At 35.6% G+C, this 23,296-nt stretch overlaps 1 protein-coding gene across 1 annotated transcript in view; it reads right to left on the reverse strand.

The window, feature by feature from the left end:
- Positions 1-302: 302 nt before the first annotated feature.
- XPR1 (xenotropic and polytropic retrovirus receptor 1) overlaps positions 303-23,296 on the reverse strand; it is a 117,951-nt gene continuing 94,957 nt past the window's right edge. Inside the window, exons 12-15 of the mRNA XM_039337136.1 lie at positions 16,930-17,096; positions 14,500-14,639; positions 13,372-13,593; positions 303-5,885 (exon numbers count right to left, since the gene is read on the reverse strand). Coding sequence (XP_039193070.1) covers positions 5,825-5,885; positions 13,372-13,593; positions 14,500-14,639; positions 16,930-17,096 — 590 coding nt within the window. The 3' untranslated portion in view covers positions 303-5,824. The remainder of the gene's footprint in view (positions 5,886-13,371; positions 13,594-14,499; positions 14,640-16,929; positions 17,097-23,296) is intronic.

The following is a 23,296-nucleotide window of genomic DNA, read 5'->3' on the forward strand; positions in this document are numbered from 1 at the left end:
GACAGATAGTGAAAAAATAGTATTCACTGCTTAAAGTTCAACCTCACCAGCATTTTTTGTTTAAAAAGGAAACAGCGTTGATAGAAATGTATCCTAATTACAATTATTTACAATATGCCCTAAAGGCAGAATAGAAATCTAATCTGTAAGTAATAAGTGTGTAAAAATAGTTCTATGAATGCCCTACCCAGTTACATAAGGCTTGCAAGGTGTGATCTGTGTGCTTGATGTGATCAGCATCAATGTGTAAGAAAAAAAATCAACCATTAAAGACACATATAACGTACAAAACAGGCAAGTAGTCATTGGAAAACAAAGCTTGTAATAATGAAAAAGACAGATTAATAAATCAATCACTTATTCCTTTTAAAGCACAAACCACATTAACTCTTTTTATACAACCATCTAAGAACTATGAAACAGTACCACATTGTGCATTTTTTAAACCTACTTATCAAGAAAGTTAATTCCACACTTCAGGAAAGTCTTATATCCATGGGGGGAGAATAGGGGAGGGAGAAGGAGACAGCTAAAAGCGCAATCACAGAAAACATCATTATGAGTCCAAGCAAGCGGCAAGTCTTTTCTTCACCTTTTCCACTGAACCAGAAGAGGAGTGGAGAAGGGGACAGAGAAAGGAAGAAAGTAAAGAGAAAAGCACCCACAAGAGGACTATATCACATTCCATAGTTACTTTTGACACCTACAGCTCAGGGTTTTGTAATATATAATTATTTAGACCAACACACCAATAAGGTGAAAAATGGGAATGAGATATATCTCAATATAGCAGCAGGGCAAAGTTGGATCTCAAAAGGCAAGTCTGTTGCCATCTCCAATTGCTTTTTGAAGAATTCTTACAGTATAAGGCTGAAGCTTAAACACGGTGGAGACAATTTAGAGTTTAGCATGGTAAATGGACTCATCTATTCCACATACAAATACGAAGATTGCAGTTCATAGCCTAATTATCAACCTATAGCTCCTTTACCTACTCCAGCAGCATAAAGAAAGGAAAAATGTGGTTTTTCAACATTGAGTTAATAAAGATTTGGAGATAGGATAGATCTAAATGCACACCTTCCAATTAGAACAGAAATATTTAGGCAACATTGTTGCTGTCTCATGTTAAATTACTCATATTGATATAAGGAGCAAAAAAAAATAATATAGGGGAAGGTATTAAAAGCATAAAAATGGTTCTCTCTCAAAGAAATCTTTCTTCCTTTTTAATAACCAGTTCCCCCCCCCAAAAAAAAACCCAACAACCCACTAAGCCAAACAATTTCTTCTAACACAACTGATTTGCAGAAAGATTTAACAAAACTGATACAGGGGACTAATCAATTACCTAACTCAGCAAAAGGAAGTAGTTTTGTCTTACCTGGCAACTGTACCTTACCAATTGAATGACTGTAGATCTAACTATAATAGTAAGTTCTAAAATCTAGAATTTCAGTTTATGCCTTCCGGCTTTTTTATGACTCTTAGAGAAAAATGGGATAGACAAGAGATCAAATTTCTTATACATTAATAGGAAATCTTCCTAACCAAGTTACATTTTTCTTCCCTGTTTTTTGCAAATTTATAATACTACAAGATTATAGGCTTTATCAATAATGCTTCCTTGAAAATAAAAATGTGAGAACGCAATCATGGATTAAAAATGTTCATGTGCATCTCTTGAAGCTTAGATATATCTAGATGCTGAAAAGATTACTTAATTTATATACAGCATTTCTCCACAGAAAATAAATATACTGGACACATTTTTGTCCAATTAAGTGAGGTTTTTTTGGGAGGCGGGGGAAAGACTGACTTCCTTAATGATGAAATTGTCTGATGTTTTTAAAATATTTTAAAAATAAATGATCTATACAAAGCTACTTCTTCTACTACTTCTGTATAGGCTTGTGATCAATTTCAAGCCGAAGTCCAGAATAACACAATGTAATTTACTACAGGAATGATTCCCTCCTTAGACACCAGAGTTATACTTTTTCCTGAACACATGCTTCAACTTCCAGTATGTGAGCTTTTGTTTATTTTTCTACAAAGCACAATTGCTTGTGTCAATCAAAAATATAAAAAAAATCAGGTAATAAAAAACGAAGCATGAAAATAAAGGTGGTTTTTTTTTTAATGCTTTCAGAATAAAGCCTGAATCCATTGCAAGATTCCTACTACTCTACACAACTCAGCAACCTTTATAGAGAATGGACAAAGAACAAGGGAGTTATTTTAATTCAAATATAACAAATTGTTCGCCTCTGACAAAACAAAGAAAGGCAAAACTCCTTTGAAAGAGGAAACCAAAAAGTAGCAAAGTGCTTCTGCATCTCCTCACAAAGATGTTTGTACAGTCTTCTCGGCAGAGTGTCAGTTCCATTCCATTTCCAAAACAGGTAATAACTGTTAAGAAAGCCACTAATTCCCATGAGATTCATAGAGTTTTCTCTTATCCCTCTGTCACTTAGGTCAAAGAAAATCTAACCATTATGTAACGCTACATTAAATCTATTTGCCAGACATGGAAAAGGCCAAATGTAAACGCTAAAAGCATCAACCCTTCTTTCAAGTCTTTAATTCTGTGAGGGGGAAAAAAAATCTGAATATTTTTTTGCCAGTTATATGGTATTTTTTTACACTTCAGGAAAATGGAAACAGTATCCTAGCTATCCCAATATTCCATTTTACTGATTCTAAAAGTTTCCTGCGTAAGAAATTCAGATAGACTGGTTTTAATGAACAAAAGTTTTGCGCTAACCACCCAGAGGAACGAGATGAACCTCTCCATTAGGAAGAGAGGAAGGTCTCAACTTAAGTTAGGCTACCAGACACGAATTCTTTAGGACACACATTTCTTCCAAATACACAATTCAATTCAAAGATTGTATGGCTTTTTGATGACAGCAGCTGGGGCGGGGGGGGGGGGCTTAGTTAATGAACTTGGCTAATCATTACATAGATTCAAAAAACAAAAAACATAAAATGTGTGAAAAGTTAGTCAAGTTCTCTAAATATAAATTTAATTCTGGAATTTCACTTAATACTTCCATATAAAATGTTGTTATGCACAAGGCAGTGACTTTTTTCAGTCAGATGATGGTGGCATGAAAAAAAAATTGTTGATTGTGGCATATACAATCTTCCTAATGTGATAGGCAAATTATTCCAGATTGCTGGTACTTCTAAATTTCCACCATCAGACTACTACTTCTGCTTAATCCTCAAATGTCAGAATCCTTCTGTATATCCTGAATAAATCTTTCCCTGTTATATGTCTTTGGCAGGAGGAATTTAGGGGATGCATGATTTATTCAGATTAAAATTCCTTAGGTAGATTGACCTCTCATATTTGTTAAATTGAATGTATAAGTAGTTGTCCTTATTCACATAAAGTGTGGTAGTACTCTATTATTATAACGTGAAAAAAAACCCTCCTCATTGAATTGCAGACTCATCTTGTTACAAAACAGCCTAGTGAGAGAATCCAGGATTCCAAAATCCAACTTTTCTACTAGAATAGCCTGGTACTAGAAGTGTAGTGATAACTGCTACACTGCAGAAGCACAAATAATGTACAACTCCAAGATCTACTTGCATTACGACCACAATGTTCTAAATCTTCTACTAAGTTAAAGCACAATAAAAAAATAACTGTGATTTAAAGTCTCAGTCTACAGTTCTATTGCCTGCCAAGGAATCCTGATTTGTAGTTAATTTGTTTTGCCAGAAATTTCTTTTCTAGTTCCTTATGGCCACAGGCACATTATGCATACTATTTTAAAGTCACAGTTGCTTTACAAAGAAAGTCTTGTGAATGGCTTGAAAAATAAAATAAGGAAAGAAATTATTATAGATACAATTATTAATTAAAGAAAAAAAGGATAAAAGAGGAATCCTCTTTCCTTAAAAGTATGCTTGTGATTTGCAAACCAAAGGAGATTGTATAGGAGAAAGGAACTAACACCATCTAAGAATCTAAACAAGTACAACACAGTCCTTGCTGTGAAGTCCTATATCAGAATCAGACTTAAGAAAATCTGAAATAGCTTCTCCCATCATAGGGTGGTGATCTCACAAATGCACACATTGTGTAACAGAGCACAATAAGCTTTCATTTGCTAATATGAAGCACAAACACTTGGCATATACAACACAGGCTTTCTACTACAAGGAGAGGGAGTGGTCATCTTAAGCATTCATGCTGCTCTATCCTATGGATGCTGGAGGCCAATATGGAATTAAAAAAAATAATAATCAACTGGTAACTTTTTTTTAAAGAATTTACTAAAGTGTATGACCATCTACCGTAAGTCCAATTAACAGTGCCACTCATAATGCTTGTAAAAGTCGGGCCTAGCACCACACTGGAAATCTAGGACTTGGGGCAGGTAGGTTTAAAAAATGAAACAAAAATTAACCTGAGGATGTTCTTGGACAGTGATTGTCAGACAAGTTTTTGCTAAAATATGGCAAAATATTTTTTTATTTATTGAAAAAAATTAAAGAGCCCTTTCTATAGCAACACCAACTTTCTCAATATTCCAAGATAAGTAGCCTCTGGATGACATAAATGACAAGCTGTTGAGTGTCTGCCTGAACCCAGTATATACTGCTGAATGAGTAATCCTATATCTGCTACAAGACAAACCTTTGTCTCAATCAGTTTTATTTTTCTCTATTTTTTAGCTGAAATGAATGAACCATACATACAGGAACTCCCTATTTAAAAATGGGATGTTGTCCTGGAGACTTAGCTCACTAAAATGAAAACCATTTTTAAATGTACAAACTAAGGCTTTCCTGCGTGGATATCTGACAAACTATATAGGATTAGCTCTAGATATTTTTTTCCAACAGAAATCTGGAGATCATGTTACTATTTCTGTGGAGGCACAGATAGAAAGATGATCCAGCTAAGGAAGGTGATAAGATTTCTGCAGGACCAGCAGCAGCAAGTAAAACTCAACAGAGCAACTTTGGCTTAAAATCAATCAACCAATAAGAAGAAAAATAATAAAAAATCAGGTTAAGCTGGTGCAAGTTCTCTCAAAGAGGTATTTTAAAGGGCTTAACCTTGCAGCAAGAGAGATCCAGGATCTACATCCCCTTCTCCCCAACCACTTGCCTTTTTTCTTTTTAAAGAGTTACCATCTTCATTGCACAGGACTCAAAAACCATTCTCATAAGGTTAACTATCATAAATAATATGAAAACTATGTGCAACAAATACATCATATTTCAAAAAAAAATATATAAGAAAGTTACACCAAATTAAAAAGTAGCTTCATGAATGAAGGTACTGCTCTAAGTGCACTTTCCCGGCAAGTGCAGCTAGTGCCTTGGTGCTGGATATGAAAGAAAACACCAAAAACCAGAGCGTGAGCCAGAGTTAAAAACGCCTGTCCAGTTTTAACCAGTCAAAACTGGACTGAGCAGAGACCAAACGATTGCTCAGTAAAGTCCCCTTAGGGAGTCCAAATGATGCTTCTTTATCCAGATTGTATGTCCTTGAAGAGATTGTAAACAATCTTTAAGACAGCTCCTTCCTTAAATGTCCCTCTGATTGACAAAACAAAGTTAGATTTATATTTTAAAAATAAGAAATCAAATTAAAACCAGAAGAAAAGAAAAGAAAACACAGTGAGCTTGTTGGAGTCCATAGGAACCGGTCCGGAAGAGCTCAGAAAATGTGTTCAGATTTTTCTCCTGTTTTTAGTTGAAACTATACCAGAGGATGGACTGGGTGGCAGTTAGGGTTGGGAAGGTAATAAAGCAAGAGAACATGAGGGATGTGGAACTTGGCTCTGTGGGCATTTCATGTGTTTGCTTCATCATCTGTGTCTTCTATTAATACTTTGGTGTCATGAATCTTTGACCTGAGAAAACAGGAAATTAAACTTTGATTAACAATTTATCAATCAATCAATCTTTATTTGGTCATAGATCAGCAGTTAAAACACAAGTCACAATTAATTAGGATAAAAGAGGAAAAATATAGTTGTTCTAAAATATCTAAAAAGGTTTAATCTGTTTTTATTTCCCTGACCATAGCTAAGTACTGTTGTGTAATTTGTACAGTAAGCAATAGTATTTCCATTAACCTTTTTAGATATTTTAGAATAATTAAATTTTAATTATTTATTTATCCTAGCACCATAAATTATTAACTCCACTGACTATTATTACTTGCATCATCTACCCCCTGACCCAAACATTTGGGGAAAGCACAATCTAAGCTAAAGAATTTTGGCTAGGAATATTAATATTTATTGAACTGAATAAATATTATATATCAACAGCTCCCTCTGCTGAATACTTGCTAGTATGAAAGGAACCCAGAAGACAAAGCATTTCTACTGAAATGGGCATTCATTGTAAAATCATTATTGATACAGAATAAGCAAAATTATCAATTAGACACTATGTTAAACAGTGATGCTCTATGATCAAAATATATTTTGCCCTGTTAAAAGCTTCCTGCCATGAATAGCTTTATTTTCTAAACAATTTCAAATTTAAAAAAAATCAAATAAAACCCAATATGGAGTCTGTTGGTATAGTGCAGTGACCTCTTTGTTTCCAATAATTATTCTAGTAGAAAACAAAGCAGAGAAAGCATGGAGAGCATGGCTTCTGGAATTCTTTCCAATCCCATTATAGCTGTAGCCATAAGACACATCTGTATTTATTTCTAGGTAGCAAGGCAATATACTGAATGTTCATGTGTGTGTTTCTGTCTTTATGCTATGTGCATTGGGAAGCACAGGGCAAGTTGCATATGTTCTAATCGGGGTCATGTGATCCAAAAGGAAGGGAGCTTAGACTGGAGGAACTAACTAGTTTCTCAAGTGTTACTGGCCACCTGCCCTCCTGTAGGGATATAGTCAAGAGGTTTTTTTATGAAATGTTTTTCTTCGCAGCCTCAGGTCAAATGTCAATACAGTAAGCTTTGTTACATCCTTTATTATAAATGAAAGTCATATTTTTGAGAAAGCTGCTTTTTAGATTTATTTTTAGATTATTTTTCAAAAACTCGCCTTTCTCCTTTATTTTGGTCATTTAATTTTTACCATACAAATGGTACCACTTAATGCACGGTCTTTCACGTTGTTGTGAAAAATGTGGAAATTGAATTGTCTTTTTAAAATACTTTTACATATATTGTTGGATTTTAGCTATCTTTATTAGATTGCATTTTTATAAAGTTTCTCTTGGTTTTGCTCTTGAATTTTTATTTAGCAATTATAAACAAAGTTATAAACATAAACTTTTTTTATTCTTATGAACCTCTTTCAAATTTGCCCCCTTTTTTGGTTGTCCTTTATTTTTTATTTTGAAGAAAATATGGTCAACGTAAATATCAGGCACTTTTGGACTTGACCTTTAATTTTTCCAGCTTTTTTCCTCATAGCAAATTTGATCCTATTTATTTTCATCTTCAGAGAATTTGTCTGCTATTATACAGAGTTGTGAACTTAATTTCTTTCCAACATTTGTTAGAAAGAATCAAAATGGCAGGCTTGTAAAGCTCATCTTTCCCTGTCACCATGAAAAAAAGAAAAAAAATGTATAAGCAAATTTGAGAAAATTAAATAAAATGACATTTTGCTTTTGTTGTGTGTATAAGTTTATGTGAGAGCATTTAAATCTATATATTAATCAGGATCCAAAATCAGAATAGGTATTTTAAATGTAACTTCCAAGCTCCCCCCACAAATCAGCATCCTGGATGTTCAAGCTCATATGAGCATTTGCTAGCACACTGAGCATTCTTCTAGTGGTGACATGCATTAAATAGAATGTTGGCTTGCAAAGTAATCTTTAGATTCTAGAATCTGATTAGATTCTAGTTTGCATACAAAAGCTGCAGGGTTCAGGATCATTCTAATCTGGAAGGAGAAAAAATTCTGCTAGAACGAAAAAAAAAATCTGCTAGATGCTATGAACACATGAGCTTGAGCAAGGAGCAAGAGAACTGAAAAAATAATGAGCTTTTAGAGACCCAAGAAGGAATGAGAATAATGACTTGAGAATGGATTGGGGGGAAATGGAGAAGGAAGGAAAGAGAAAAATTGAAATGAGTGAAACTAGAATGACTTCAGGAAGATACAAGTTCTATATGAAAAAAATAATATAAAATGTATTAATAGAAGGAATTAAAGAGGATGTGGAAGCTTCCTGGAGGAGAGTAAAAACAATTATGTTATAAACTGCTATATAAATACGAAGGCAAATAGGGAGTACAAAAAAGCAGGAGAGCTAGTCAAGTAACAGGGTTCTTAAATGTTCCAAGCTCATGCCCAGATACATAGCCACGTTTTGGGGGCCATTCCAATTTATGAGGGGAGAATACCTCATAAGGCAGGGGCTACAGCAGAGAAAGCTTATCTTTTAATTCCCGCCAGACGACTCTCTTTGGCTGATGGGATCTGCAGCATGCCCAATCTGTTGGATTAATTTGGACAGACAGAAACTCTTCTGACAAGGCAATCCCTCAGGTAACCTGGTCCCAAGCCATGTAGGCTTTAAAGATGACAACCAGCATCTTGAACTGCACCCAGAAACATACTGGCAGCAAGTGCAGCTCACTGAGTAGTGATGTTACATGTATAGTGTAGCCAGCACCATTTATTAGCTGTGCAGTTGAATTTTGCACCAACTGAAGTTTCGGAATACTCTTCAATTGCAGCCCAATGTGGAGTATGTTGCAATAATCTATGTGAAAGGTCACAAGGGCATGGGTGTAGGGTAAAAATAATCAAACAATACAAGTAGTCCTTGATTTATGACAATTCAGACCAGAACCTTCACTGCTTAATATGTACTTGTTTAAGTGAGTTATCACATAATCACACCTGAATTTATGACCTTTTCTGCCACAGTCATTAAGCAAATCATAGAGTGGTTAAGTGAATTGTTTATTGACTTTGCTTGATAGAAATTGAGTGGGAAGGTCACAAATTGCAATCATGGGACCTGGGAGGCTGCTACTGTTGTAAATATATGCCAGTTGCCAAGCACCAGAATTTCAATCACGTGATCGTGGGGCTGCTGTGATACTCGTAAATTACTTTTTTCAGTTTTGTCGTAACTTTGAATGGTTGCTAAATGAATGGTCACAAATCAAGGATTACCTGCACCACTTCAAAAAAAAAAAAAAAACAACAACAAAAAAAAACAGCCAAGCACTGGAACTAAAACCATCATTAAAAGTAATAAAACATGCAGGACTTATAGCCATGCTAACTAAGGCTTAGGGGAAAAGCCAGACTTTTAGAACCCTCTGAACATGGTCAGGGTGGGGGCAAGATCTGTCTTGTCAGGGGGAACAGTGTTCCATAGGACAGGAACTGTCCTGCTTCCTAGGTCACATCAGATGACACTGAAAGAGCTGTGATTCCAAAAGAGTCTTAAAGAGCAATTCATATAGGACTAAAAAAGAAATATTCCCAGTCTCAAGGGATTCCAAAAATCCACAGCCCAAGTTTAAGCCTGTTCCTTCTCAGTGTTGTCTGGCAAGTCTGATATATAATTTTGTATCATCTGGATACTTGATGATGCTTAAATCCAAATTTATTCAGCAAGCTCATGAAGATGTTAAAGAGAAGAGGTGGTAGCCCAGATTCTAACAAGTTCAGGTCTGATTGCTCCCCAACCACAGAGAAAGAAGGAAAAGCATTGCAGCATTATACCCTCCATTCCAAATTCCCACAAACAGGCTAGAAGGATACTCAGGTTGATGGGATTGAAAGCTATTGAAAGATCAAGAATCCTAGGACAGTTGCTCTACCACTATCCCAAATTCACAACAAGTCAACCACAAATGATATCAATGCTGTCTCCATACTATGTCTTGTCCTGAAATCTGATTGAAAGGAGTCCAGATAATCAGTTTCTTCCCTTTTCATCTTCCATGAAAAGAAAAGATTGGAAACATGATTAAAATTGTCCAGTATACCTGGGTCCAATGAATGCTTTTTGAGGAATGGGTGCACCACTGCCTCCTTCAATTATAGCATGGATTCAGCTACTTGTCACCTCCTAAGAAGCCTTCACCAACTGGGAATGATCTTGCATAGTAGCATGAAGATGAAAAAATTGAGTAATAAATGATAACAAGACTAAGGTAAAAAGCAAGAAAAAAAATCAAAGAAGTAACGATGTACTTTGAATTTCAGATGAGCTTTAAACAACTTAAACAAGAGAATTTGCTGCAGCATAATTATATGGCATGTGCACTGTACTCCTTTACATTTCATAAATTATGCTGTGCTGAATTGGGAGGTTAAGCACCTTGTTGTAAAAATTGAAAAATTTAATAAAACTTGTATTATAAAAAAAGGGATCTTTTTTTGAGGAGAGAGGAAAAGTTGAATACTGGCTAGAATTTAAAGCCAAAAGTTGTTTATTACTTTCTCAAATTATTATTTCAATCAAGAACCAATTAAAGGTTTCTAATAACAAAACAAATGAATTCAAAATTCTCCTTGAGAAATATGTGATAAAACTACAAGAAGGGGTATCAAAAGCTAAATCTCCTGAGGATAGAGGATAGAATAACAAGCATTATACTAAAATTATTTGGATAGGACTGCAACAAATGTAGCATTAATGGAGGCTGAGATGGGAAAACTGACAATAAGAAAGGATGGCAAAATTCTTCATCCCTATATGTCACAGCTTCACAAAGATAGTATGTAATAATACCATATTATTTTTCTTACCTAAGCACATATGATTAAAATCAGTGGCAACTTCTATATTTTGTAACAGGAGGATGTTGTTCTGAATGAAATGCATAACAGGAAAGCAATTATGCATTCTCTTACCCAGCTGCTGTAATTCAAGTAATCTGAGAGATATTATGTGGCTCCCAAGTTACCATGGCTATAAAAAAATATGTATTAAATTTAATGCTGTAAACTGCCTTTGATGTATTAGAATAAAAAGGTTTTTTATTGAAGTGATTTCAAAGTATTCCTGGTTGGGTTTTTAAAGATGACTGTATTTGATCTTTATTGAAATGCAGAAAGCAATTTATGGCTGTAGGAAAGGACTGCGGTCAGAAATGAATACAAGGTCATAACACAGATAATTGTCTGGACATAAAACATGGCTTTTCAATTAGTCTCTAGGTGAAATTATGTTATATACAACTTCTCTGAACAGAAAACAGGGAGGCAGAAGTTGTTGAGATAAGAATTGCAACTTAATGCAACAAAAAATAAGATGTAGTACTTTAAAATTTCCCCCCAAGCAGAGCAAAAGCATATTGTGCTGACACTGGTGCTATTGTAGAATATACCTGTAAGAAGAGCTGTTTCTCTGATGATGATGACATTTAATTTTTTAGCATCACCATCTTTTCTTTCTATTCATACTATTGTTTTTATTCTTCTATTTCTATTTCTGTTTCTATTTCTATATCTATGTATCTATGTATGATAATCCAGCACAAAATGGTGGAAGAAGGGAAAACACAACAATGAACATGACCTGAGTACAGCTTGCCTAGAGTTAAACACACATTTACTTAGAGAAAGAAGTGTTCCTAGCTTTTATAAATCTGATAGCATATCCAATTGATATTTAAGTATATATAATAACAATCCTATATAAATCCTACCTTTCATCCACAAGACAGCAAGCTATTGGATGACATGAGTGAAGATCAATTGGGGAATATCTTTTAGCTACCAGCTACCAGGCTACCAGTGATGGCAGTAGGAACAATGGAAGATGGTAGCTTCAACAGATTATCAGAAGACTGAGTTATACTTTGAATCTATGCAAAAAGTTATGACCTCAACCAAAAGATTTATGCAAGGTGCTTTGTTATAAGAGTTATAGCCCTGAGGGAGTTGGAATCATAGCAATTGCTTAATACTTCCCCTGGGTGTCATGCAGCTAGATTCATCACTCATTAGTAGTGAGTCACACCAACTGTTATGCATGTAAAATTATGCAGATTTGGTGTACAGACTTCAGTTCAATATACTTGGAAATATTAAAACAATCTTAATTCCATGCTACGTAAACATGCTTTATTTACATGTATAAAATCTGTATGCAACAGATTTTACGATACACAGAGCAGGGCAATAGATTTATACTAGAATTGGGTTTGGACAAAATATGGATAACTACTGCATATAACTTGGTAAATTATATTATCCTCTTTGTACTAGGCATCTTAATAATTGAATCTAATTAGATGCTGAATGATCATAAGAATGTAAGAGGATGTCATATTCTTATCACAAATTCTAGCCTTCCTGCAGTTAAGAAAGTTTGATACATTCTGCTCTTGTCAATAGGAACTTAATGTAACTCTAAGTATCTTTATATCAACTACAGATTTTTTCTCCTTGACAGAATGCCTTCAGCCCTGAATGAAGAAACAACTGCCTATGAATAAAGTTCAATCTACCCAAAAAAATCTATTTCTTGGAACCTGTAGGGCTCCAAGAAAAATGTGGCCTTCCTATGTCTGTAATCGAGACACAATTACTTCAAAGAATAGATAGCACCTTGACATAATACATTTTCAAGGTTGATGTTCCTCATCTTCCAAAATGGTGACTTTCTCCTAGCAAATACTGCACAGAGGGTGAGAATGAACCATCCCAACAAAAGAATAGCATCTTTTGAGTAGAGGAAAGATTGATAAAAGGCAGCACAATACAAGATTTAGAGAAAAAGATTTAAGACTCTCTGAACACCAACATCTAATGCCAACAATCCTGTGGGTAAGGGGTATGCCTACATGACAGAAACTCCAGTTTATCAGATTTACCTCCAGTGATATTTAACTTCTGGCAACATGAATTAATTTAATTAAATTATTACATATTGTATATTAATTAAAATGCATTAAGAAAATGCATCTATACATGTTGTATATAGTATGTTTAAATGTCTTATGTATGTACACTTTGAGAGCAAGCAACTAAATTTCATTTTTAATGTGTGCCATTGTGCCCACAGTAAAAAATGACAATAAAGGCTATCTATCTATCTATCTATCTATCTATCTATCTATCTATCTATCTATCTATCTATCTCATTCTTAACCTTAGGAAAGTTGGGTATCAGAAAGCAATGTAAACTAGCTTCATGTGTGGTGGAAAGTAATAGAAAAAAATGGCCAGCTTTCTTTTACTTTTCCCATATTATATTTATTTATTAGGTCTAATTTAGCCTCTCCCAATTTTATGCCCTTCAGAAAATTCAGCACTCTCTTTGGTCATTCCAGGTAGGAATTCTGGAACTTGCAGTCCCACGAATATCAGAAGGGTAACACATGGAGAACAGCTCTTCTAATCAAATAAGAAACTCATTGGGCTATTGTATGACACATACTGTGAAGCAAGATGTGGTCTGTGCAAGGACACACTGTGGCTACGCTTCCAAGCTCTGTTTTTCTGGCGGTTTCGGACACCATCTTCCTGGTCCATCATCTGTTCAAGCAGGGTCTGATCATCTGCATTCAGCGGTGCCACTGAAATGTCCCGGACGGCTCGGAACTCACCACAGTTATTCAGATGCTCATTCTCTAATCGGAAGAAATTCCACACAAACCGCCTACATAGTGGAGGATAATAAGCAACTAAGCCAAAGATTTGAAGCTATTAACACAGACTAAGACTAATGCATAAAAGTATTTTACAAGGAAAATCAATTTTCCCCTTCTCCCCAAAGGAATGACAAAGAAGAAAACTAAGGGCAGAGAACATTTGCAATAATTTTCCAACTGACTAATCAATAGTATATGTAAATTGCTTGACAGCCTTTTTAAAAATTATTATTATTATTATTTGCCATCTAGCTCACCATGGGGCTACTCTAGGCAGCTCACAACCATAAAAAACAAAGAAATAAAAAGGAAGTGTAAACAAAGCGAAAGTAAAATAATAGAATAAAATAAACAAGAAAAAAAAAAGAAAATACATCAATATGACTAGCAAAAAACTAACTCATGTAAATGTAACAGGTCAAATACAAGAGGAAAAAAGATCTAAATTTCAGTATAATGAGTAGATGTGAGTATTCACTGGATATTGAAGCCCAGTCCCTTTACTCAAATATTAAAACTATGTATGATCCCCAACAGATAAACCCAAATTCTCAAAACTGTGGTAAAATGCAAATTACATTGTCATAGATATTTTATAACCCCTGCTAAAATAATATGGAATTGTATTAATTAGCTTCTGGGATATTTCTAATAGTTATAAACGTGGAAGTTTCAAATCCTGATTGCTAGAGACCATATCCAGTTTCTGGCTATGCAGGTTCTGTTTACATTTTTAAATGCTGCATAATACTTTTTTTGAATGCAGCAAGTATTGTTCATCTGTGTGTGCTGATTTACAGATACAGAGAGAGAATAAAACATTTTTTATTATAGGAGATAAATGCAGTCATAATTATTTGCAAATAGGCCTTCCAAAGCTTGAGTAATTATGCTGTCAGTGCAGTGCATCTTACCGGAAAACCTCTAGTGGTGCAAATACAGTAGCAATGATGTCACCAGCAAAAGGGTGAATTTCCATGGTAGTCAGAGAAATCTGGATAGTCCATGCAAAACGCAGAATCACATCCTCTACAATGGCACAGTAGTAATAGGCCTGTTAAACAGACAAAATATCCAACTGTAATATCAAGGAATAATATCCACCAAATCAACCTCCAAATAAATATCTACAAATAGAGATATCCAGTTCTTCATTTGCAAATTCTACCTTTGCAGTTAATCGGTCATTATCTTTTATATGGATATAAATGAAGTATCACAGGAGGTGAGGTAAATTTCTAGCTGCTGACTGGTTGAAGGATAAACATTACACTAACTAAAAGGGCAGCAACAGTTTCAGTTCTGATAGTTTGCCAGTAAATAAATTTGATAATCTTTTCTTAATACAGGTAGTCTTTGACTTACAACCACAACTAAGCCCAAAATTTCCATTGCTAAGCAAGATAGTGGGTTAAGTGAGTTTTGCCCCATTTTATGATCTTTCTTGCTACAGTTGTTGTTCCTGCAATTGTTAAGCTAGTAACATGTTTGTTAAGTGACTCTTGGTTCCCCATTGACTTTGCTGGTCAAAAGATCGCAAAAGGTATCACAAGACTCTGGGTCACTGCAACCGTCATAAATATGACTCAGTTGCCAAGCGTCTGAATTTTGATCACATGACTGTAGGAATGCTGCAATAATCATAAGTGTGAAAATGGTTATAAGTCATTTTTAAAATACTGTTGTAATTTCAAATGGTCACTAAATGAATAAGTCAAGGACTACCCGTATCCTGTTGTCAAGAAACTATAGACCTTTCGAACCATAACATATCATAACTTACTTGTACTGTACAATCTACTACAGTACTTGCAATAAAAATCTATTAACCAAAGACGACAATCATTTTATTGATTGTGTGTTCTTCTGCTGGACAATAATATAACTGTGAGAAATACAGTATACTTTCATTTTATGTTGGTACCTAACATAAACATCTTGATGCCTTGAAAGTCTTGCTGTCTCTTGCTCCTAAGGGTTTCTGCATATTATATATCCTTTTTTGCCAAACTACAACTTAACCAATTATTAGATTCCAGACATGCTCCCATCAGTTCAAACAAACCTAGGATCATCTCCAAAGTACCAGGTTATTGCTTTATACCGCTAAGAAGTGGGGATTATTAAGAAGGATTTGGATTATGATTTGGTGGAACATTCAAAAGGTTTTTAAAAGGAAAATTAAATTTACTCCCCAATTATTTCTTTTGGGAATTTTTGTGGATTTTGATGTTAAAGAAACTATTTTAATGCTGAATTTAATAACAGCAGCAAGACTATTGGTGGGTCAGTATTGGAAAAAAGATTCTCTGCCTTCTTTGGAAGAATGGGTGTTCAAGGTTTCTAACTTAGCAGAAATGGCTAAAATTTCTGCTTACTTAAAGGACCATTCACAAAAGAGATATGTTTCTGTATGGAGAAGATGGATAGAATATATTCAGAAGAAGTATGGAACAACAAAGTTTCATTTATTTTATGAATAATGGATTTTTATTAAATTATGAATTCAAGTTTGTAGAGAGCTAAGGGTTATTAGGACTCCGGTTATTGTATAAGTAGTAAATTTAAGTCGACTATGTTTAGTTTTCTTTTTTTTTCTTTCTTCTTTTTTTTTGTAACCCTGTATTGAGCTCTGGGAAGTTGGGGGGGGGAAGGGGGTGGGGGAGGGGGGAGGGGGGAGGGGAGAGTATGGGTAGTATCTTCAATAGTTCAGATTTTGATGATAGAGGATTGCTCGGGCATTTTCCCTCAGACTGCATCCGATTGAGAAGAAGAGGAGAGGGATAAGTAAGTAGAAAGATGGAGGAGAGAGGGAGGGGAGGAGATGAGGAGGTAGAAGGAAGGGGGAAGTGAAGAGATGAGAGGGGGATGCGGTCTGGGGGGAAATGGGTGAGCAATGTCGGAATTTGTGTTGTATTTTAACTTCTTATGTATCTGAATTTTTCTTCTTATGATTGTAATGAAAATAAAATAATAAAAATTGAAAAAAAAAAGAAGTGGGGATGGGAGGAGATGACGACGGAAAATATCTGCATGTTTGAGAGACAGAAACAGAAAAATGAAAGAGGAAATAAATAGCTGCTAAGGTGACTGAAGAAAAATTGAAACAAATCTCTTTCTGAACTAATTCTTCATGTGGATATCTACTTATTTTTGATCCTCCAACTATAGTTCAGTTTAATTAGTTCTCTTTCAAAGCACATTTTTAAAGATAGTGTCTATCTAAAATCTAGATAATGCTTAGTTTAAACAGAAATTATTAGCAGAAGCCTTCTTCAGCATGCACACTTAACAGTTGCAGTCTCCCATACGTATTTCCAAATAAACACTGTCCATATACACACTTTTTGCGGATATACAATCTCTTCCCGGAGGAAAGTATTTTCACCAGCGTTCTTGTCAAAAAGACCCCAGTCCATCTTCAGGTCCCAGATAAGAGTATAGCAGGAACTAATGAAGTAGAAGACAATCCACAAATAGAAGAATACTTGGTAGTCGTTGTGTTTTTGAACTACAAGAAAAACAATAATGTTAAATAAGGCTATATAGTACACACCTCACTCCATAAAATGGAATTCAGTTAATCATGTCTCAAATTCCTTTTGGCAGCACATTGTATTTTATATAAGTAGCGCCCCCTATAACACTGCATTTAAAGAAATACTAGTATCTGCTTTCCACATCTATAAAAAGCCTTGGTTATTCACATCTGAATAACCACTTAGAATCTTATGAAAGTATAGTTGGTTATAAAGAAGTTATCTTTACATGCTACAGGGAAAGATTACCAATGGCATTCTGCATCCCACTCCACAAAGATCATAAACACTCATCTTTGTACTGGTGTGAAGATGTATGTTTATTTTTCTTTAAAGAATTGAGGTTACTAAAGTTTGAGTATAGCTCTGCAATTCAGTGTTGTGTTCAAATATTTTAAACAGCTACTCCTCCTAAGTATGCATATTATTTGACTGTCTCAACTTTGTGCTCAACAGGCTGCTCTGTATGTGTATGTGTGTGTTTAATAACAAGATGGTGGGGCTATATATGTGAGGATCCGATGACAAGTATAAGCACAAACTTGTATAGAATAAATAAATATAGTATAGCAATGAATACATAATGACCAATTAAAGAGTTTAAAATTATATGCAGATCATATTTTTAAGGTGGCAAGAAGAAAGCATCTACTCTCAAAAAAAAAACTTTATTACTTATCAACACTTTGAGAAAGATCATGGGAATAAGCCAGAAGGTTATTGGAAGAGTGGTCTGTGAGTGTCTGAGACTAAAATAGCACTTTTGAGCTTGAATAAACAAAAAAATGTTATGTTTAGGAAAAGGCATTTCAGCAAAAGAATCTTATTCCATCTGTGAAACGTTGTGATGGCAGAATTGTCGTTTGGGCTTGCTTTACTATCTCTGGACCAGGACAGCTTGCCATCATTAATGGAACCATGTATTCTGAATCTTGCTAGCAAATTCTACAGAAAAATTTTAGGATATCTGTTTGTAAACTGAAGCTAAAGAGAAAGTAGATCACAATTCAAAACACACAAGTCCTGTGACCAAAGTATAGTTAAAACAGAAGAAAATTAATGTTTTAGAACAGCCAAGTCAAAGTCCTGATATAAATCTTAAGAAATGTTGTAAAAGGACAAGGTAATTCAAGGAAGTTCACCAACCTCCCTCAGTTGATGCTGATCTTTAAGGAGGAATGGGCTGAAATTCCTCCAAGCTGATGTATAGGCGTGATCAATAGGTACCAGAAACATAGAAGAATTCTTTATTGGCCAAGTGTGATTGGACACACAAGAAATTTGTCTCTGGTGCATAAGCTCTCAGTGTACACACAAGCAACAGGTGATAAATCATGATCATAATCAGCATAAAAATACATTCATCATAAATCATAAGATACAAACTTAGTCATAGCATCCTATGATAGTTATAGGATACTAAGGAAGCAAACAACATAAATCATACTAGTATACTAAATAAAATGATTAATATAAATCTTAAGATACAAACAACAAAGTTAGAGTCATAAGAAGATAAGGAGATAGGTAATAGAAAAGATGAGAATAATAGTAATACAGCCGTGCCCACCCCATTACCGGCAATGGGGAAAAAGCTCCGATACGCCGCGCGACGTCACATGACGTTGCGAGTTTGACATGTCTGCTCTATAGCATCATCTTGAGGGGAGAGGTTTAAACAGTTTATGTCCAGGATGTGAGGGGTCTGTAGATATTTCCACAGCCCTCTTACTCGTGCAGTATACAGGTCCTGAATGGAAGGCAGGCTGATAGCAATTTTTTTTTTTCTGCAGTTCAACTATCCATTGAAGTCTGTGTCTGTCTTGTTTGGTTGCAGCGTCAAACTAGACAGTTCAATTACAGTCATTATACTGCTCAAAGGGAACACCAGTTAATGAAAGCAAAGGTTCACATACTTTTGCCATATGCAAATATCTAGTTTTGGATTATTTTCCTCAATAAATAAAGAAACAAGTATAATGTTTTTGACTCATTCATTTAATTAGGTTCTCTTTAACTACTTTTAGAACTTGTGTGGAAAACAGACCACATTTTAGGTCACTATTTTGCAGAAATATTTTAAAAAGGTTCCAAGAACATTTACGGTAAGTAACTGAATGAATGGTCATAAATTCTGGTTTGTTTTTTTCCTGTACTCTAAGAAAAATCACCAAGTGCCAGTATAGTGAAAGAGCTGGGATTAGGATCAGAAAGCTCCAGGTTCCAGTTTAGCTTCAGTACTCTAAATTATTTTGTATCTGATATTATACCTTAGGGAATCTACCTCAGAGTTGTTGCTGTACAGAAAAAAAAAATGAAGAGGGAGTTCTATGTGTGCTGCTTTAAACTCTAGTGAAAAGATGAGTAATCTAAAAAATATGCAAATAAGTAGCCATGGCTCACAGTTCTAGCTGGCTAGGAATGAAACAAAGCTCCTTATTTGTGCATAATACTAAGCAAATGACAAGAACCATCTGGGTTTGTTCAGCAATTCCTACTGGTAGGAAACGCTAACTAGAATAGTTCAGCAGTACACATCCACACATAAGCCAGAATTCCAGAAAATTATTATAATGTGTTCTTATTATGTGTTTTTACCTTTAATGTTTAATTAAGGAAGCTTTTTCTGCCTAAATTAAGAACATTTTTCAACTAAGTATATTTGATAAATATCAAACTGCCCCATTCTGTTTAGAAATGATCACATTTTCTTTAAGCTTTCACTTATAGTTAAATAATGAATAATAATTAAAGAGAATTTAAGGTGATTGTATTGCTGATTGAATCTGTGTGCTTTTTATAAACATTTTTTTAATATGAATGTGTTTGATTTTTTATAATTTTTTGCTGCATGCTGCCCAGATTCACTTCTTCTGAGATGGGCAGCCATATAAATTTGATAAATTAAATAAATAAATAAACTTTCTTTTGTTCTTTCTTTTTATGGAGTAGGGTTGGGTTAAGGAAGAAATAATCCCAAAACAGCAACATTGGAAACAACAAAAGGAAAACAAAACATAGATAATCTCAAAATTATTTTGTAAAAATATTCTGTAAGAATATTTTAAAAAAGGAAAGTATGTAAGCATTTTGTTGTTGTTGTTGTTAATTGCGAAGTCGTGTCCGACCCATCGCGACCCCATGGACAACGTTCCTCCAGGACTTCCTGTCCTCTACCATCTTCTGGAGTCCATTTAAATTCACACCTACTGCTTCAGTGACTCCATCCAGCCATCTTATTCTCTGTCGTCCCCTTCTTCTGTTGCCCTCAATCTTTCCCAGCATTAGGCTCTTCTCCAGTGAATCCTTCCTTCTCATTAGGTGGTCAAAGTACTTGAGTTTCAACTTCAGGATCTGGCCTTCTAAAGAGCAGTCGGGGTTGATCTCTTCTAGGACTGACCGGTTTGAACGTCTTGCAGTCCAAGGGACTCGCAGGAGTCTTCTCCAGCACCATAGTTCAAAGGCCTCAATTCTTTGGCGCTCAGCCTTTCTTATGGTCCAACTTTCACAGCCATACATTGCAACTGGGAAAACCATGGCCTGGACTATACGCACTTTTGTTGGCAGGGTGATGTCTCTGCTTTTTAGTATGCTGTCTAGATTTGCCATAGCTTTCCTCCCCAGGAGCAAGCGTCTTTTAATTTCTTGGCTGCAGTCCCCATCTGAGGTGATCTTTGAGCCCAGAAAAATAAAATCTGTCACTACCTCCATTTCTTCCCCATCTATTTGCCAGGAATTGAGAGGGCCGGATGCCATGATTTTGGTTTTCTTAATGTTGAGTTTCAAGCCAACTTTTGCACTCTCCTTCTTCACCCGCATCAAGAGGCTCTTTAGTTCCTCTTCACTTTCTGCCATTAGAGTGGTATCATCTGCATATCTTAGGTTGTTGATATTTCTCCCGGCAATCTTAATTTCAACTTTTGATTCATCTAGCCCTGCCTTTCTCATGATGTGCTCTGCATATAAGTTAAATAGGCAGGGCGACACTATACAGCCTTGCCGGACTCTTTTTCCAATTTTGAACCAATCAGTGGTTCCGTGTTCGGTTCTCACCGTTGCTTCTTGACCCGCATATAGGTTTCTCAAGAGACAAAATGAGATGGTCTGGTACTCCCATCTCTTTAAGAACTTGCCACAATTTGTTGTGATCCACACAATCAAAGGCTTTTGCATAGTCAATGAAGCAGAAGTAGATGTTTTTCTGGAACTACATAGCTTTCTCCATGATCCAGCATATGTTGGCAATTTGATCTCTAGTTCCTCTGCCTCTTCGAAATCCTGCCTGTACTTCTGGTAGTTCTCGATCCACATACTGCTGGAGTCTAGCTTGTAGGATTTTAAGCATAACTTTACTAGCATGTGAAATGAGTGCAATGGTGCGATAGTTTGAACATTCTTTGGCATTGCCTTTCTTTGGAATTGGAATGTAAACTGACCTTTTCCAATCCTGTGGCCACTGTTGAGTTTTCCAAATTTGCTGGCAAATTGAGTGTAGCACTTTTACTGCATCGTCTTTTAAGATTTTGAATAGCTCAGCTGGAATACTGTCACCTCCACTAGCTTTGTTGTTGCTCAGATTTTCTAAGGCCCATTTCACTTCACATTCTAGGATGTCTGGTTCGAGGTCAATGACCATCTCATTGTGGTTATCTGGGATGTTAAGCTCATTCTTGTATAGTTCTTCTGTGTAGTTTTGCCATCTCTTCTTAATCTCTTCTGCCTCTGTTAGGTCTCTGCCATTTTGGTCCTTTATCATGCCCATCTTTGCATGAAACATTCCCTTCATATCTCCAATTTTCTTGAAGAGATCTCTGGTCCTTCCTATTCTGTTGTTTTCTTCTATTTCTTTGCACTGTTCATTTAAGAAGGCATTCTTATCTCTTCTAGCTACTCTCTGGAATTCTGCATTCAATTGGGTGTATCTTTCTCTTTCTCCTTTGCCTTTCGCTTCCCTTCTTTCCTCAGCTATTTGCAAAGCTTTCTCAGACAGCCATTTTGCTTTCTTGCATTTCTTTTTCTTTGGGATGGTTTTAGTTGCTACCTCTTGTACAATGTTGCAAACTTCCATCCATAGTTCTTCAGGTACTCTGTCTATCAGATCCAGTTCCTTAAATCTATTTGTCACCTCTACTGTATATTCATCAGGAATATGATTTAGTTCATACCTGAGTGGCCTAGTGCTTTTCCCTACTTTTTTCAATTTAAGCTTAAATTTTGCAATGAGAAGCTCATGATCTGAGCCACAGTCAGCTCCTGGTCTTGTTTTTACTGACTGTATAGAGCTTCTCCATCTTTGGCTGCGGAGCACATAGTCAATCTGATTTCTATGTTGACCGTCTGGTGATGTCCATGTGTAGAGCCATCTCTTGGGTTGTTGGAAAAGAGTGTTTGTTATGACCATCATATTCTCTTGACAAAATTCTATCAGCCTGTGCCCTGCTTCATTTTGTACTCCAAGGCCAAACTTGCCTGTTATTCCGTTTATCTTTTGGCTTCCTACCTTAGCATTCCAATCCCCCATGATGATAAGGACATCATTTTTTGGTGTTAATTCTATAAGGTGCTGTAGGGCTTCATAGAACCGGTCAATTTCATCCTCTTCAGCACCAGTGGTTGGTGGCATAGATTTGGACTACTGTGATATTGAATGTTTTGCCTTGGATTCGAATAGAGATCATTCTGTCATTTTGAGGATTGTATCCCAGTATTGCTTTTCCTATTCTTTTATTGACTATGAAGGCTACTCCATTTCTTCTGAGGGATTCTTGCCCACAGTAGTATACCTGATGGTCATCTGAGTTAAATTCACCCATTCCTGTCCATTTTAGTTCGCTGATTCCTAAGATGTCGATGTTCAGTCTTGTCATCTCTTTTTTGACTACATCTAGCTTGCCTTGATTCATGGATCTTACATTCCAGGTTCCTATGGAGAAGAAATCTTTATGTCGGACTTTCCTTTCACCACCAGATATATCCACAGCTGAGCATCCTTTCGGCTTTGGCTTTGGTCGCTTCATTCTTTCTGGCGCTACTAGTACTAGCCCTCTGCTCTTCCCCAGTAACATATTGGACACCTTCCGACCTGAGGGGCTCATCTTCCAGCGTCATATCTTTTTTCCTTTTAGTACTGTCCATGGGTTTTCATGGCAAAGATACTGGAGTGGTTTGCCAT

Source organism: Crotalus tigris, unplaced genomic scaffold, assembly GCF_016545835.1.
Source record: "Crotalus tigris isolate CLP2741 ecotype Arizona unplaced genomic scaffold, ASM1654583v1 scf7180000017668.6805642782:7212621, whole genome shotgun sequence".
NCBI lineage: Eukaryota > Metazoa > Chordata > Lepidosauria > Squamata > Viperidae > Crotalus > Crotalus tigris.